The sequence below is a fragment of the Parasteatoda tepidariorum genome, chromosome 1 (assembly GCF_982258835.1).
Source record: "Parasteatoda tepidariorum strain Cologne lab strain chromosome 1, Ptep-v5.0, whole genome shotgun sequence".
Taxonomy (NCBI): domain Eukaryota; kingdom Metazoa; phylum Arthropoda; class Arachnida; order Araneae; family Theridiidae; genus Parasteatoda; species Parasteatoda tepidariorum.
In genome coordinates this window covers 43,246,342-43,264,683 of record NC_141755.1, presented here as the reverse complement: position 1 = coordinate 43,264,683, position 18,342 = coordinate 43,246,342, and the positions used below count along the sequence as shown (strand labels likewise).

The 18,342-nt window shown below is 29.8% G+C and overlaps 1 protein-coding gene across 1 annotated transcript; it reads left to right on the top strand.

Moving 5' to 3' along the window:
• The first annotated feature begins 17,494 nt into the window (after positions 1-17,494).
• LOC107446468 (uncharacterized) lies at positions 17,495-17,899 on the top strand. The gene has a single exon (XM_016061137.1). The coding sequence runs from the start codon at positions 17,495-17,497 to the stop codon at positions 17,897-17,899; it is 405 nt and encodes a 134-aa protein (XP_015916623.1).
• Positions 17,900-18,342: the final 443 nt, after the last annotated feature.

The following is an 18,342-nucleotide window of genomic DNA, read 5'->3' as shown; positions in this document are numbered from 1 at the left end:
TATCAACAAGAGGTCTGGAAAGGACAGCCTTCCAACTAATTGGAAGATTACCCCCCACAATTAATCTTCATTTCAAGAATCACGTTAGAAAACATTTTTACGCTGATAAGACTATTATTTAATCGGATTAAATATAGAAAATTAACAAACAGTTTTAAAAGAAGCATCAAATGTTTTATAATTCTGTATAAATATTGTTTTACAAATAGTTCTTAAGCTGCAAAATTTAAATAAGTTTATATAACAATGTTAAAAGGCCTAGCCTATTCTAACAGGATTTCAAAATGATGAAAATCTTTATAACTGCAGGAGAAAAAAAAAACTTAACTGAAGTTGAATTTATTCAAATTAATAATAAAATTGTGAATTATGTTTTATTAAGTTTATTAAAAAGAATGACATTTTTATAATGCTGGGTGCCCTGACTGCTTTCAAAACAGGAAAACAGTGATGGATCTGAGATTGTTAAGAAATTATTGCAGTCAATAATTTAGTTGCAAAATTTAAAATGTTCTTCCGAAGTTTCCTGTTTTAGCAATTTTACAACAACTGCTATTGCAAATGGTCATTATGTATATAAATACTGTAATATATATACTGTATATATTATGTATACATTATGTATATATATATATATACTGTAAATCATTTGAAAATATTTTTGAGTTACCTGATGTATTTTGAATTAGTTGAAATTATTTTTGAAGTTCATCATTCACAGCCACATATTCTAATGTGACATATTGCGAAATAAATTACAATAATTCTTCTTTGATTTATAGGTCTTGTTCGTTTCTTGTTCACACCCACAGAAAATTCAAGAACTGCAAGAAGGGGCATTTATGCAATGTTAATGTGTTGAAGAAAATTTTTTCTTAATTGTAATCGATTTCTATCTAGAATTTCACAAAAATCATGAGTCTAATATAAGACAATTTGTATGTTCTGAATGCAATTTATATATTTCATTATTATAGGAGCTTGACGATATACTTAAGATATTTAAATTTTGCAATTGTTGCTGGGTTTAAAATTTCAATTTCGTTGATAAAGTACAGTTTTATGAAGATTTATCTGTAAGAATTATGGAAAAAAAAGTTATTCTATGTCGGTTATAAGATAAATGTACTTTTTTTTCGGAAAAAAATATTTTTTTGGGTTACTTTCATTTTTTTATTGGTGTCATAACTATTATTTCAATTTTCATAAATAAAGGGCAGTCAGAATATAAATGCATACTATTTTATTCTCAAAAATTGCTTTAGGATAATATACGATACAATCTTATTTAAACTTTATTCTGAAGTATGATATATTTTTCATTTAATTCGTTTAATTAATTTGTTTGTTTTTTATGAATATTACGCGTCAGTAACTTCTTGGTGCAGAATGTATGCTCAAATTTTAATTTGTTTTCTTTAATCAGAATGGTATGACTTTTTAGTAATCACCCTCTATTTTTAATTGTAACTGGAATATATAACCGGCGAAGATGTGTTTGCACTTTCCCGTTATACACTATTGTCGATATTCCCTAGACTGATATTTCTTTTTAATTTTAAAAGCCATTATCCAAGCAAATTTACATCATTGTTGTATATTTCCTAACCGAAAATTATTAATTATAGCCAAAAGGTCAATAAAATAAAAAATTAAATTTCACTTAAAAATTAATTTATTATTTAATTAATAATTTTTGGTTATTAACTTAGTAAATTATTTTTAAAAAAAAGGGAATTAAAAAAAATATAATTCTCTATTTTTCCGTGATTTACATTCGCATAACCAAACTTACACGCTTTGCCGAAACATTGTCATTGCATGCAATAACCATATAAGGTATAAAGTAATTATCATATTTCATACTTTATTTAAAAGTTAAAGAGTATTGTATATAATGTAGAAGATTGTTTGCAATGTCGGAATTTTTAACGTTAACTACTTGAGCATTCTAATCTTTACTGTAGCTTTGTTTCTGATTATAATGCGAGATTCCGTCATTTCTTGACCATTACTAGTGGAATTTATAATGATATAATCCCTAAACTGAAATTATCACCAATCAACATTTGAACCACTTTTTTAGTTTTCTTAATTCAATAACTAACAATTCTAACTATAGTTCTGTGTCGAATTACAATACAAACAACGGCAGTTTCCTGATCATTAACCCTTTGACGGTCAGGGATATGAGCAGTTTTCGTTTCATTAATTCGCGCAGTATTACGAGCAAACAGTAGTCGAAAGTGGCAACTGTTTTACCCCGCCGTTCTTCCGAAAATGTCACCCTTCTCTGGCGAGGCCAACTGCTCCGCTTTCTGGAATTGTTAAAATAAAGTGGTAGCAAATTATGTAGTAAAATTAGTTGGAGAAGGTCAGTTACGCCTACTTTTTAATTGAGTAACCAGTAGATTGTTGCTGTAACGTTGTATTTTATATGATACTTATAATTTTTGATATTTAGTGGTGAAAAAATTACTTAAAAGAAAAAATACTAAACTGAAAGTAACTTGAATTTCGCTACCTCTAGAAAATACTATTTTACAAAGCGGTGCCGTAGACAGCTCGCCTCACGCGTTTTAAAAATTTCTTAAAGTATTTGTAGTACATAAATAACAGTTTTTACGTACTTTTAAATAATAAATGATAATTATTATTAGTAAATTATAAATGATTATAATCAATTATATAAATAATAGTTAGTTATAAATATAAGACAAATATTAAATTGAAAGGACTAAATAAATACAACTAATGTAAAACTTTATGAAACATTTAAATAAAGTTCTTACCTAAATACTCTGAACAAAGTCTACATCAGACTCAAAACTTAAAAACTTGATAAGATAAGCTTTCTGCATCACAATCATAATCATCATCATAATTATCTAACTTTCGCTTTTCATCCGTTTTACTTTACAAACACCCTAAAAAATGCGCCAAAATAAGCATAAAAAGAACAAGGTAAAAAAATTAATTCCCCCTTCATTATGAAAAAAAATTCATGGAACCCGTACTGCCTTCTGTAGGCAGTAAAACTAACTATGTTTCGAGAGTAAGATTCGTTTTTAACATAGTTAGTGCAGAATAATAATGGCGAAAGATCTCAGCTCGTCAGCGCGCATTGGAGAGATATTTCACTACGCGAGCAGTGCTCGTTACTAACCATTACGGTCGAAATCTTGCTCCCGAGCGGATCTCGTTTGCGCGCATTATGAAGCACGATTCGATTGCGAGCTGAACTCGTTCATAACCGTCAAAGGGTTAAAAGATAAATTTATCAGAAGAGAGGGGTTGTGCAGACCTTATCATTTTTTATTGTTCCATAATTCCAGAAACAACTTATTTTAAGCAGTACAGTTTTGTTTTTTAAGTTTCTGTTAATAATTCCGCCTGTTTTGTCATTTAAGTTTTAACTTCATTCAAGTTTTAACTTCTTCCGAAAATACTTAAAATCTAATGTAATTCAAGGAAAAACAAAAGTTTTATTACATAAATATCCTTTAAGAGATCAATTTTAACATATGCTTGTGAAACCTGGACCATGACTCTTACGGATGGGGTTAAGTTGGGTATCTTTGAGAGAAAGGTATTGAAGAGCATTTTTTGAGGAATTAAAGAAAAATGGTGCGCGGTTACAAATTTAGAGCTTTATCGTTATATTTTAAAATGGTTACAAATTTAGAGCTTTATCGCGCATATAATGAACCTGACATTATTAATTTCATTAAACGACAAAAAATAAAATGAGCATTCCACGTTATCTGAATAGATGAAGACCGTACCACAAAAGGAGTTTTTAATGCCAGACCAGTTGGCACACACACACACAAAAAAGAAAGACAGGCCGATTTTGAGATTGATATGGCCTAGAAAAAGACGTTTTGGTCCTAAGAACTGAAAACTGGAAAATGCTAGCAAGGAAAAGTTGACCTAAAAAAAACTGTTTGATAAGGCCAAGGCCCAACCTGGGCTGTCGAATCATTGTTGATGATGAAGATGAAAAAAATTCTCTGTTTTTCTAGTGTTTATCAAAAAAGATCATCGATCAAAATTCTGTCCACTTTCTGACTATTTACCTCGGTTGTAACACTGTTGTAGCGCTTTGCCTCTTAATAATAATAATTTCAATCTTTTTCTAACTGCTTCTTGCTAAATTACGATGCAAAAATGTTTGTAATTTGAACTTTCGATCAATTTCTGATAAGCTAGTTTGATAAAATTTCAACTAGAGGTATGTATCTAACGACAAAGCGAGTTAAAATTATTTCCCAAATGCTGTGAACAAATTTAATTTTTATTTTATCCCCTATCAAAATTTTGATCACTTACCGACGTTGAAAGTAAAATAAATAAAAACCCACAGGCACAAAAAAAAAAGAGTTAAAGAATGAACTAAAAAAAGATCTTTAACATTTTTTTAACATTTAAAAGATCTTTAACATTTTTCTTAACATTTAAAAGATCTTTAACATTTTTCTTAACATTTAAAAGATCTTTAACTTAAAAAAAGATCTTTAAAATTTTTCAAGCGAACTGAAACGGAGAAAATATATTTACTCTTGTCACGCCTAAAATGGAAAACGCAGGTCACTTCATCTTCATATAATAAATTTCTATCACCACTAATCTCACTCCGATTTTTCCAAGGTGAGGCTCCTCACGCTTTTCATCTTTTGCGTGGGATTAAATTTGATTTCTTTTCTTATTCGTAATCATCTTGAAAAATGTAGCTTTAATTTTGTTTATTTATTTTATTATTATCATTACATATTTTATTTTCAACAATTATGACTTATGTAATTTATATACTTTATTTGAAATATTTATGCATATGTTAACAGAATCACACACATTGTTAAAATATTTCATGGCTTTAAATTGCATGCTTTGCACTGAATTTTGATAAAAGATTCTTTTTCACTCTTTTGGTTTGAATTTACTATTTATTTCTCAGTTGAAAATTTAAAGAGTCACTGTTATGTATTGATTGTATGCATTGTTGTAGTCAATAATATATTTTTAAAAAATAATAGTTAATAACAACATTTAAAAAAGTACATATTTTGTGAGATCATTTGTTTTAAGAGTTTGCAGATCACATTAAGACAGTACTTTTAGACGTTGCTGACATTTTAACAATGAATTAAAACACTATTTTTCCCAATCTTTTTTTATCAAGCATCAAACTATTTAGTAAGCAACTAATGTCTCTTTCTAATGTTAAAAAAAGTTTCTTTAAAGAGTTCTTTTTCGCAGTGTAACGGGGTGAGACTTTTTATTAAGTGCCTAGAATACAAAATATTTAATTATTTATCAAACGAAAAAAAAATTTAAAATGAGAATTTGTGTTCGCAAAAGAGGTTACGTTCGATGATACATTTTTGCATGTAATGTTGTTAAAAATTTCAGACTATCTTTCTTTTTTTTTACTTTTAGAAGGAGTTTTAAATGCGGAAAAATTAGATGGTAGGTCAAATAGGATGTGGGTGGTACTTAAGTGCAGTCACCTCCATGTAGTGAGTTTTGAGTTATTCATTTGCCATAAAAGGGAAGAGTTTCACTGTTGAAATTACAAATTAAATTGTTAAAACATGCGTTTTTTCAGAACCTTGGTCCGAGCGTAATAGTAAATATAATTTAATTTATGTAGATAATTTAAACTATCACGCAAGCGTAAAATCTAATCAATTCTACTTCAAAAGTTTTAGCTAACATACAAAAAGTTTAAAAAAGGGGGGACTTTTTTTCTAGTTTTTATTAATTATAAGCACCATTCGCAAACGGAGGATATTAAACATTTTTAGAATCGTTTACAGTTTTTATTCTTATTACAATAAGTAATTTTTTCGCACTCATGCATGTCCAGTGGGTGCTCAATGTCCAGTTATGGAAGAAGCATCTTGGTCCCATCAGGACTATGTAAATTGGTTTTTGTGACTTACAAGTACATTTTTATATTTCAAATGACACATTGTAACTAATATATATATATATGTTTCGATTAAAGTAGCAAATCTGGTTACTATTAATACTAACCTTTCAATATCAATAATAACCACTTATTTCGGTCAAAGTGATAGATATCGCTAATTATTCAATTTAACCAGTCATTGTTAATGATAACCAATTAATTTTGGACAATGTGATTAGACGGTTTATATAACATTGGGACATGGGTGTGCTTCTTTGTATATGAGTTACAGTTAAAGTGATAATTCCGGTTACTAGCAGGTCAAAAATAATAATATCCGCTTCTTTTGGTCAAAGTGGGAAATAAAAAGAGGTGATTTCCGCATCGTGATCTGTGGCAGAATAATCACTAATTCTTAGCAACTTCCGGGCAGCCGACCGCGAGGAACCAAAAAGCAAAAACATCACTGAAAGGGACCAACTCAAAGCTACCCCCCTACAAACATCTACACGTCTTTTTTCTTCTAAACTTTGGTTTTTTAAATCAATTTGGCACTTTGCCGATTGTAGTTGGCGTGGCAGATCTCGCGTAACGGAATTCCAAAAAAAAACGCGAAAGAATAACATTGAACAAACTTCATTGGTTATTATTAATAATAATCGGATAATTTGATAAATTCGCTTAAATTATTCACCTTAACCGGCTGAATATTGACCTGTTAGTGTTAATAATAACCGAATATACAGATAGACCGTAATATATATATGTGTGTGTGTGTGTGTGTGCGTTGCGTGCGTGTGTGTGTGTGTGTGTGTGTGTGTGTGTGTGTGTGTGTGTGTGTGTGTGTGTGTGTGTGTGTGTGTGTGTGTGTGTGTGTGTGTGTGTGTGTGTGTGTGTGTGTGTGTGTGTGTGTGTGTGTGTGTGTGTGTGTGTGTGTGTGTGTGTGTGTGTGTGTGTGTGTGTGTGTGTGTGTGTGTGTGTGTGTGTGTGTGTGTGTGTGTGTGTGTGTGTGTGTGTGTGTGTGTGTGTGTGTGTGTGTGTGTGTGTGTGTGTGTGTGTGTGTGTGTGTGTGTGTGTGTGTGTGTGTGTGTGTGTGTGTGTGTGTGTGTGTGTGTGTGTGTGTGTGTGTGTGTGTGTGTGTGTGTGTGTGTGTGTGTGTGTGTGTGTGTGTGTGTGTGTGTGTGTGTGTGTGTGTGTGTGTGTGTGTGTGTGTGTGTGTGTGTGTGTGTGTGTGTGTGTGTGTGTGTGTGTGTGTGTGTGTGTGTGTGTGTGTGTGTGTGTGTGTGTGTGTGTGTGTGTGTGTGTGTGTGTGTGTGTGTGTGTGTGTGTGTGTGTGTGTGTGTGTGTGTGTGTGTGTGTGTGTGTGTGTGTGTGTGTGTGTGTGTGTGTGTGTGTGTGTGTGTGTGTGTGTGTGTGTGTGTGTGTGTGTGTGTGTGTGTGTGTGTGTGTGTGTGTGTGTGTGTGTGTGTGTGTGTGTGTGTGTGTGTGTGTGTGTGTGTGTGTGTGTGTGTGTGTGTGTGTGTGTGTGTGTGTGTGTGTGTGTGTGTGTGTGTGTGTGTGTGTGTGTGTGTGTGTGTGTGTGTGTGTGTGTGTGTGTGTGTGTGTGTGTGTGTGTGTGTGTGTGTGTGTGTGTGTGTGTGTGTGTGTGTGTGTGTGTGTGTGTGTGTGTGTGTGTGTGTGTGTGTGTGTGTGTGTGTGTGTGTGTGTGTGTGTGTGTGTGTGTGTGTGTGTGTGTGTGTGTGTGTGTGTGTGTGTGTGTGTGTGTGTGTGTGTGTGTGTGTGTGTGTGTGTGTGTGTGTGTGTGTGTGTGTGTGTGTGTGTGTGTGTGTGTGTGTGTGTGTGTGTGTGTGTGTGTGTGTGTGTGTGTGTGTGTGTGTGTGTGTGTGTGTGTGTGTGTGTGTGTGTGTGTGTGTGTGTGTGTGTGTGTAATATTTTTACTGCGGATAATTTTCAACTAGTTTACTACAGTGATAATTTTTTGTTTTTCCGACCTATCTTGAATTGTAAAATAATGTATAAATATTAACAGAGATGTATAAAAATAACAATTAAAAAAAATTTGAAATGAATTTAACGCCTTGTTATTTTTGAACAAATATATATATATATATATATATATATATATATATATATATATATATATATATATATATATATATATATATATATATATATATATATATATATATATATATATATATATATATATATATATATATATATATATATATATATATATATATATATATATATATATATATGTATATATATATATATATATATATATAGCCTCTTAATATTAATTAGATTATTTTAATTATCCAGTATAATAAACAGTTTATTTTATTTATTTATTTATTAATTTTTTTTTTCTTTTTTTTATTATTATCATTATTTTTGTATAAATGGAATGGGCTCTGGTTCATAAAGAACCACCCTAATGAATGCAGTGCTGTGCAGGCTCTGACTTTTAAATAAGTCACCCTATGAATAATAGAAATGTGTATTCTATAAAATTATGTAAGGATATATGAATGAAAGATAAAGTCTATAAACGGCTTTCTATCCGTATGATGTGCAGGCTCTAACGTTTAAATAAGTTACCCTATAAATGATGAGATGGAAATGAAGAGTTTTTTTTTATAATTTTTTTTTATAAATATTATTCTGTAAAATTATGTAAGGATGTATAAATGAAGGATAAAGTCTATAAACGGCTTTCTATCCGTATGATGTGCAGGCTATGACTTTTAAATAAGTTACCCTATAAATGATAGAATGGAAATGAATGTTTTTTTCTCCATTTTTGGGTATTAATAATTTAATTTCCGAATTTTTACTAATTCTTCTCATAGATGGCAGCACTAATATTTTACTTACTTAAAAGTTTTTCTACTTCGATCAAATATATTTTTTATTTATTTTATTCGATTCAAGCTATAAGCACCACTTCAAATATTTACCTCTTCGCTAATTTCACTAACTGTTTACTTATTATACTTTTAAATCTAAAACCGCATTCTGCTACACGCCGGCTTTTTACTTTTATTTCATAAATTTTCAACTATATGTTTTTTGCGATATCGACACATATAAAGAATAATTTTTATCTTAGGATAATTATTCTTTATTCAGAAATATCGCATTTATAGCAATAGATGTGTCTTGATAACGACTATTTGCTTTTACCTTTCTTGTTTCTCTACAATTTAGTTTTTTATTTTATTCATGTTTTTCATGTTAATTTGTGTTATATATATATATATAATATTCTATTAATAAGCTAACATTTTTATTTTTAAAAGAAATATTACAATCTCCAATACTTAATGTTTTTATTTCCTGCACAGAAAGTTTAAAAATACTCTGTATTCAATATAATAATTGTTCTAAGCAAAGCAATATCAATTTTCCATTTATAATGTTTGAGTAAAAATATAAAGTTTCTCACAATAGCAGAAAAAATTAATGGTTCATTTTTATAAAAGGAATGGAAAAATAAGAAGCCAGATTAAGATAATCACCAACATAAAGAAAATAAATTAACTTTCGTCGCTTACGATATTCTTTAGAAAAAAAGTTATTATCAACATCATTTTGTTTTGCTCTTGGATATTTGCCTTATTGAATTCTCACATTTCAAAAGAATCTTATTATATTAATCTCAGCCAATTTAATAATGTCGCCACTCGTTGCATCCTTAAAATAATTACTTACTTAGTATTAAAACAATTTTTATTATGTTTTAATAACTTTACAGCATTAACTTCAATCAAAAATTTTTGCAGCCATATGAATAATTTTGAAACTAGTTTATATTTTCTTTCATTCGACTTAAATAGGTATCTTGGAAGTTGGTAGAGTGATAAATTGAAAGATAATCATTCTAATTAAAATTCATCTTAAGTATTAAAATTGTCTATTTGACATAATATGAAGTTATTTTATATGAAATTTTTAGAGTTATAAAAAACGTCGATATCTATGCTAGTCGATTTTGAAGCAGCTATTTACCATTCCTTAAGTGTCATTTAAATATAGGAACTCTAGTTGGTAACTAATGAGCTACTAAGACATAATCCTTAAAATGTTTTTTTTATTGATCAAATAAGATCAACAATAAGATCAAATTGCCTTTAAAATATTGAAAACAGTACTGAAGAATATTTCCTTAATTCCAGACGTTAAGAATTTTGCAGGTTAGATCATAGGACTTAGTGCTGGAGTCATTGTAGTATTTGACTGAAAAATTTGGGAATCACTGTTATAGTAAGTCATAATAATATTTATCAGAAACAGGTTTATAATCAAATTTAATCATTAAAATTATATTCCTGAAGTTAACGATTTTGCATGTTAGATCTTAGGACTTAGTGCTGGAGTCATTGTAGTATTTGACTGAAAAATTTAGGAATCCCCGTTATAGTAAGTCATAATAATATTTATCAGAAACAGGTTTATAATCAAGTTTAATCATCAAAATTATATTCGGGAAACCATTCCCTGCTCGCTACACTCACCGAATCTCGGAACTGCTTTTGCTCTTTTTTTTCGGATTATTTCACGTTTCAGCCTATCTTTCTATGCTCTTTGGTGTTATCTTTGATAATTTTTTTTTAAAATGAAGTTCTAAAAATAGGATTAATCCGATGTATACTCATTACGATTTTATGCATAAAAAAGTGTAAATTTCAGCGTCTGGAGACACGATATATTATTTATTCTTACATAAACTCATGACACTTTTGTACTGCTACTAACTCATGGCATTTTTGTTCTATTGTAAATTCATATTGCTCTTGGGCTACAATAGCGGCACAACTCAAAAAATCATGTTTTGAGATGAGTGAGTTTAAAGTTTTCATTGCTAAGCAAAATGCATAAGAAATGCTTTAGTTTGCTTAAACAAAGATTACCATCAAGTTGAATTATGAGTTGTGCTAGTATTGCTGCAGAAAGAATGTGTTTTTTTCATATTTACACCTGTTCTTAGTCCAAAACGTGTGTTTTTTGAGTTATGCCACCATTGCAGCCCATGAGCGATATCATCTTCTACTATCATAAACTCAGGACACATTTGTTCCATCATAAACTTGCAAAATGAATGAAACCCAATAGAAAAGATAAGGAAATGAAAAAAGATAGGATATTATTTATGAATCGTCATTGAAACTAAAGTAGAGTTCCAAATCATTATTAATCCTTATTAAATTGAAAAAGCATACTTAAATCAAAATTATATTTGTTTGTTGATATAAACTGTTTGCAGTGAATCTGCATAACTTATGACACAGATCGTGTCAACTTCGCGTTGCCGTTTTGAAAAAAAGGAACCTCATGTCAACTTTGTACTATTGTTACAATAAATTTGAGAACACATACATTTGAACGTTCACGCTTATGACGTTTGATATGTGAGTTCTTTGCTACCAGTGAGAAAAGAAATAATAGTTTTTTTATGGCCGTGTTAGGGATTGAAATTGCAATGTTTGCAAAAATAAAAATTTTTCAACTTCAACCTTGTATGCCCACCTCATTCTTTACTTCGTAAACCTTTTATTGCCGAGAGATATTTGGTAGCGAGGAACTGATTTTTGATGCTTTTCTCTTTATCCTTATTTGATTTTTCTTAATTGTTACACTATAAGAAAGAAAAAAAAAACGATTACTTTTCAACTTTTTTCCTATATTGAAAAACATTATAATTCTAATCCATTAGTAATCCATTACCTCTCTTCCTTACAATTACCATATATCTCCTTGGAAATATGGTTTAATATGTCCCATTATGAACATGCTTTTGAAATTCTAACTTTTTGGAAAAATTTTTCCTTACCACTTTTCATTTTTGAAGGAAAAAATTAAACGGAAAAGGAGGAAACATTGACATATGAGATTTGAGTAAATGTTGAATATGAGTTTTACCTAGTATTACTGGACCATTAATTATATTTCTAAAATACATTATATAAAGTAAGTGTAGTATTATATTTTGAATATTTCATTTGAGGAATTTATTTAGTTTACTTATTTTCTCATTTTTTAAGTATCTCGGTTTTTTAGTTCACTTTTTTTGAAAATGAAAAGAAATTAAGAATTTCTTTGATGAAGTATTTTACATTAAACAACTACGAATTCCGAAACTCCATAAACAACAAAATTATTCAGTCATGAAACATTTTGAAAAGAAATACTAATTTCAACATCAAACATCGACCATTTCGTGTCTTTTTTTGTCTTTTCAGTGATTAAAACAATGTGTTGAGATAATTTTTCAAAATTCTGTTCTTTGTAAGACACAACTGAAAAGTTTGTCAAATGCATCACATAACAAATCTTTAAAATACAAGAGGTTTTTTTACACAACTTTTAATGCCATCCTACAGAAATATCAGATACTGTTCATCCGATTTGCATTTTGTTTTATATTACTATAGATAATCAAATTTTCTACGAAGTAATTGAACATATATCAATATCTCTGTGAATAAATTATATGAGTCTAAATTTCATCTGATTATGTCCCTAAATATAGAGACATCAAAACACTCCAAAACTAAAATGTAAAAAAAAATGATTCCTTTAGAAAAGTGAATGAAATTAGAACATGGGAATTTTTTTAACAACTACTCAAATTTCAGAAAAGAAAAATATTCTATAAAAAGATAAGATTTCTTGCAAAATTCTAAAAAAATTAAAAAGAAGAAAAAAAGAAAAAGTTAATTTTTGAATGAGTTTCGCTCAATATTCTACCCAAAAATAAGAAAGAAATGATTCATCATTAAAGGAAAATCATTTAAAACTTATTGTAATTAAAAAAAATTCTATAATACTTATATACTGAGTTTTTCTTCTTTTCCTTTCGATGCATCCTTCTAAAAGTTTCAGCTAAAGGCAACACTCTAAGGTTGTCATAAAAGTTTATATCCTAATTTTAAAAGGGCTGTCACCATATAATGGGGTAAGTGATGCAGAATGCATATCTTCATGGGAAATGTATAATACGCATTTAATGCACTGCTGCATAAATGGGTGTAAATAAAAGGCAAACCTTAATTCCTGACATACTTTTGTAATGTGAGAGCGTTTACAAAGTTTTCTGCTAATCATATTAATAAATTCTGAAAATAAAAATTAAATATAGTTTCTGCCAAACAACTAAGTGATCTATTATAGAATAAACCTAGTAATAATAATAATACGTAATCTGTATATGTAAATAAAATTAATAACTACATGTGCTTAAAAATGAAGATCATAAAAAAAATTGCTGGTAAACGAAAAAATTTTATGCATACTCTTACATGTTAGAATGAAACCAAGTTAATTTTACTTTTTGTTATTATAAATTTATATTTAAACTTTTAAATCAATATTTGTTCATTGAATATTTTTTAAAATAATCCTGAATTTTCTACATATATATCGAAAATTAAGTTTACTTATTTGTGGAAAAAACAACTAATTTGCATAGACAGTGAACAAAATGGAATTTTCTAATTTTTCTTTAGCATCACTTTTTCTTTAGCAAGTTCTTTAAAGAAGGGTTTTCCCAATTAAGGTGTTGGGGGTTGGCCATCAGAGCGGCAGTTCGACTATCAGTTACTTCAAGAAAAAAAAACCTCATGATTTCGGAATGTCTCACATTTTATTTAAGGATTCTGAAAGGGAATTGGTAGCAACGTTTTTATTAACATAATTGAACGACATCAAAAGGGAAATTTCAGCCTTATCAATTAGTCTCCATGGATTTTCTGGAGTATATTTCCAACATTTATTACAAACATAATTAAGATATATGTATTTTTATCTAAAAAAAGGAAAAAAATAGAATTTTTTTAAAAAAATTCAAAAGTTTAAAATGATTTAAATTAAATTCAAGAAATTAAAATTCATATCATCATCGTCAATGCGAAACAAGATTAATTCCTCAGGATAAATATTAACAAAATTTTATAATCTTGAAAATTAAAGATAATTAAATCATCTATACAACTAAAAACAAATTTAATATTAGGAGTATATTTTTTTTCATAATAGTGTAAAAATAAGTTAGCTAAGGGAGAGATGAAAAATTAGATCCTTGTGCTATTCCGTCAATTTGAATAAAAATATGTCTTCCATCGTAAAGTTATTCCATTGTACATTGTAACTTTATAATATATATATATATATATATATAAATCAATTAACTAATTAAACGTTAATTTTTTTTATTATCAGCAAACACAAGGACATTCGTTTGTAATATTGTATTAAGTATCTGTCATGAGTTTGCTGCAATTGGCAAAACAGAAGCATGATGCTATTCACAGTTGAACTAAATGTTCTTGTCACAGTCATGGTGGCTCAGTAGATGGAGTGTTTGGTTTCCAATGAGGTGAACCGGCCATGAATCCCAGTTATGGCGGGTAGATACGAATTCTACACCCGGCTCGCACCGACCACGGTTACGACGTAAAATATCCTCAGTGATAGATGGATCATGGATTGGAATCCCCAAACCGTCGGATTAACCATGGGAGGTTTTCGTGGATTTCTTATCCATGTAAAGCAAATGGGGACTAGTTCCATCAAATGAAGTCAACCACGATCACGAATTTCTCCCAATACTTGATCCAGGAGTTCCCTTGTCTTCTGGCTTGGGTTCAAAATTACAAAGCTACGGAGTTGAACAATGCTAGTCGTAAACCCAAACTTGCGTCGGTTCTTCAACGATGGTAATAAAATAAAATAAAAACTTCCTTACCTAAACTCAATCCTTTACTCTTCTCTTTAACCAGGCTTCCAGTATTTTTTACGGCAAAATTCATTTTTACTGCATATTTTAACGGAATAAGATATCTAGATATATGAGTTACCGTAATTTATGCTGCAATATTTTCAGTAAAATCATAGTATCACTGAAATTAAGTAAATATTACTGCAAAATTACGAAGAAAGTTTGACTGTAAATATAAATTTTGCGTTAGGATAGATTTTTCGGATACTTACCCATTGTGGCAGTAATTTATACCTTAATTTTATCCAGAATTTTTTACAGTGCTAACCAGAATTAATTGAAAATATTAGTTAACTAAGCTCTTAACTTTAAAAGTTGCTCTTAATTATTGTGAAGTTCTGGCAACTTTTCCGAAAAGATTGATTTTCCCTTCTATTTTTCACCTCTTTGATTGATGAGAACAAAAAAAATGCCAATAGCTTTTGCATAGAAACTTAACTTCTCTTTATTGAGAACATCAAAAGAACATTTTTTCTTCCAATCTCTATTCACTTGATATGCAAATCGCTTAAAGTGAGGGAAAATTTTAATATCTTACAATGGCGGTCGTGTAAGAGAAGAAAAATATCCTACCATAAAAAGTCGAAAATATTTTTACTTTGTTTTTATTTTAGTCGTCCTTTTAATACCGACAATGTCTTGATAAAAATGTAAGAATTCTTTGTAATATCTCATTTTTGCCATTAACTGTTTCTGGTATGATTGTATTTTCAAAAGTAACTCGAAGTAAAAGTGTAAAATTAAATAATTTCTGTTCGAAAAAAATATTTAGTTAACGTAAAATATGAATAAACTCTTGATATGAATAAAGTTTAGCAAAACAACTTCTATTAATTTTATAATAAATTAATCATCGTTTCCAAATGTTAGTATAATGTATACTGTTCACATAGTATTAAGGTTTTATGTACTGTTTTGAAGAACACTGTATTATAAAGATCCAATGTCTAAGCTTGATGATCCAGATTTCTTTGGATGTCTTCAACAAAAAATTAATGACAGTTTAAGGGCATTGTTTGCTTGTAAATTATTTATTTATTCCCAATTTAAAGAAAGGTACTTACTAGAATTACCTACTTATCATCATTTATTAGTATCAGTTGTAATTATTGCAGTTTGATTATTAATCTAAACTAAATGCTTAAAACGAAAAGTGGGGTTTCTTTGTCATAAAATATTCATATAATATTGCCTTATTATGCAGATTTTTTAAGAGACATATTTATATCGATATCTAAATAATTCATAAACCATTTTATATTAATTAAATAATAAGTAATTTTATGTAAGTCTTATTTAAACTTTTATTATAAGATAAGTGTAAAACATTGTACTACTTTTTTCCAATTGTACTTGTACACTTTGATCAACATTCGAATAGACCGAAATTGTGTAGAATTTGTCTTCTTTAAACTACTTTAACATAAAGTGCACGACTCTTCTCGCAGATCGTTAGGCCACCAAAAGCCATCCTCGCTGCAGAGGATCGAAAGTGTGATGGTCTTCTGATCTTCCTCAGTAATGTTCTCTATATCATCACCGATGACCCATTCTGCAGCTCGAGTGGGGCGATACGCCCCACTGGAAATGCATACTACTACCTTTTGTGATTTTTTATATGTCTTTGTAAGCTGCAAGCTAGATATGTTTAAGGTAGTTAAGGTAATATTAAGGATAGCTTCATCTTAATAAAATATAAAAATACTAAATATAATGTAAAAGAATCTGCTTATCCCTCAGCAACGTTTTCATTAAATTCATTAATTCTTGAATGGTTTCAGGTTCCAAGAGGACTTCATTCTAATACATACAAAACAGCTATGACAAACCGATTTCGTTCCATATCTAAAAATAAGCTCCGTTTTATCTAGAAACTTCTAGATCTGAATGGTATTAGTAACTAAATAATGGAATAGAAAACACCTTGCACAACCTTATTATATTTTTTAAATAAGTGCCGAACACGAACACCGACAGCACGTCACGCAATAAGACAATGACAAAAACTTTAGACTGCAGTGTTACCTGATGCAGATAGCGAAGGTAAATTTTGAGCAAAAACTGTGTTTAAAAAGTTGAAGAAAAACGTAGTAGTTTAATGTGCTTTCAAAATAAAAACTGAAGTAACTGAATGCAAAGTCGCATTAAATGTTTTTTTTTATTTCCTTTAATACTAGAATTTTTTTTTATCATAATTATTTTTCATTATAATTATTTATTTTATGTCATTTGATTCTCAAACAATCTGGTACTCATCAATATGAAGTTGGATGGGTTTTAAGTCGCCACCAGTATTGTAGAATTGCTGCTAAATTAACAATTTAGATGAACATTTGTTTTACGTTCTAAAATTTTCAGTGTTCTTATAACGTGGGAGGTTGGAAAACAATAATACTTAAAAACAATTTTTTAAAAAAGTAATACGCACAATACTATAAGTTTTGAACATTAATATTCATATCTAAGATTAAATAAATAATTAAGTTTTGAAAAACTATTTTGCAGACTTTCTAAAACTGAAATTATACTTGAAATAAATAATTCGCTGTGCTTAATTATACTCATACGTCTTATGAACCTTTTTAATTTTCTCCAATTTCGCGCTCCGTATCTTTTCTTCATCTTATAGTTTCTTTACAATAAACGTACCTTCCTGGAGATATACGAGGTGTAAAAATTTGATGATAAGGATTTCTAGGAGCCATCGGAAAGTAGCAAAGCTGTAGCAGATTTTGCGTAACCCAGGGTGTACAAACAAGGAGGCCTGTTACTTTACATCCGGTATTTATGAAAATAAGATGGCAGATATGCTTGCCAAAAGAGGGGCTGCGGTTCTCCAAAAGCCCAAAACTAAAGCAAGCCTCCATTCCATTAAACTACTGACATCACTCATATATCAAGAGACTTTTAGAAATTTTGCCACTCGGACTTTCGATGGCAAGCCTTGGAGTGTTCTTTTAACAAATTCAGCTTTTATTCCTGAACACCTGCGATCAGTTGCGGTTGCATCTTTTAGATTATTAATGGGGCATGACTGTCTACAGAATCATTTATTTCGCATTGGACTAGCCGATTCACATTCGTGTGTTATATGTGATAGTGGACAGCCAATGACGGTAGAACATTTGGACGAGTGTGAAGCACTGACAGATTTTTCTTGTATATTTCAACTCTATTGGCAAGCAAAAGGTTTAATGGCCTAACGGCTAATGTAACTGGCATTTGACAAATAAATAAGAAAGTTTGATGATAAAAAATATTATTATTAAGTTTCAATAGGAACAAAGGTGAGCTTTATGCTTAAAGAGGCCAATATGAAAGTATTCAACTAAAAGAATGAACTGAATGAAAGAATCAACTAAAAGAATGAACTCGCTAGAATGGACGAAAAAAACTAGTAAAGAAACTTTTTGAGGCAAAGCCTTTCATTAGTCGAAAACGCGAATCCCTCAAGTAACGATAACTTGAATGCGAGGAATCAGATTGTAAAGAAATTGGGGTAAAAGACTGGCAGTAAAATTCAAAAAGTAAGTTATTCCTGCAAAATCCTCAACCGAAGGCTTTGGCCCACCCTGAGATGTCGGACAAAATATGATGATGATTACATAAATGACGCAATATAATATGAATAAATAGCTATTCTCGT

Bases quoted from the DNA above. Each gene is read 5' to 3' on its own strand.
- LOC107446468 (XM_016061137.1), top strand. From the start codon at position 17,495: ATGGCAGATATGCTTGCCAAAAGAGGGGCTGCGGTTCTCCAAAAGCCC.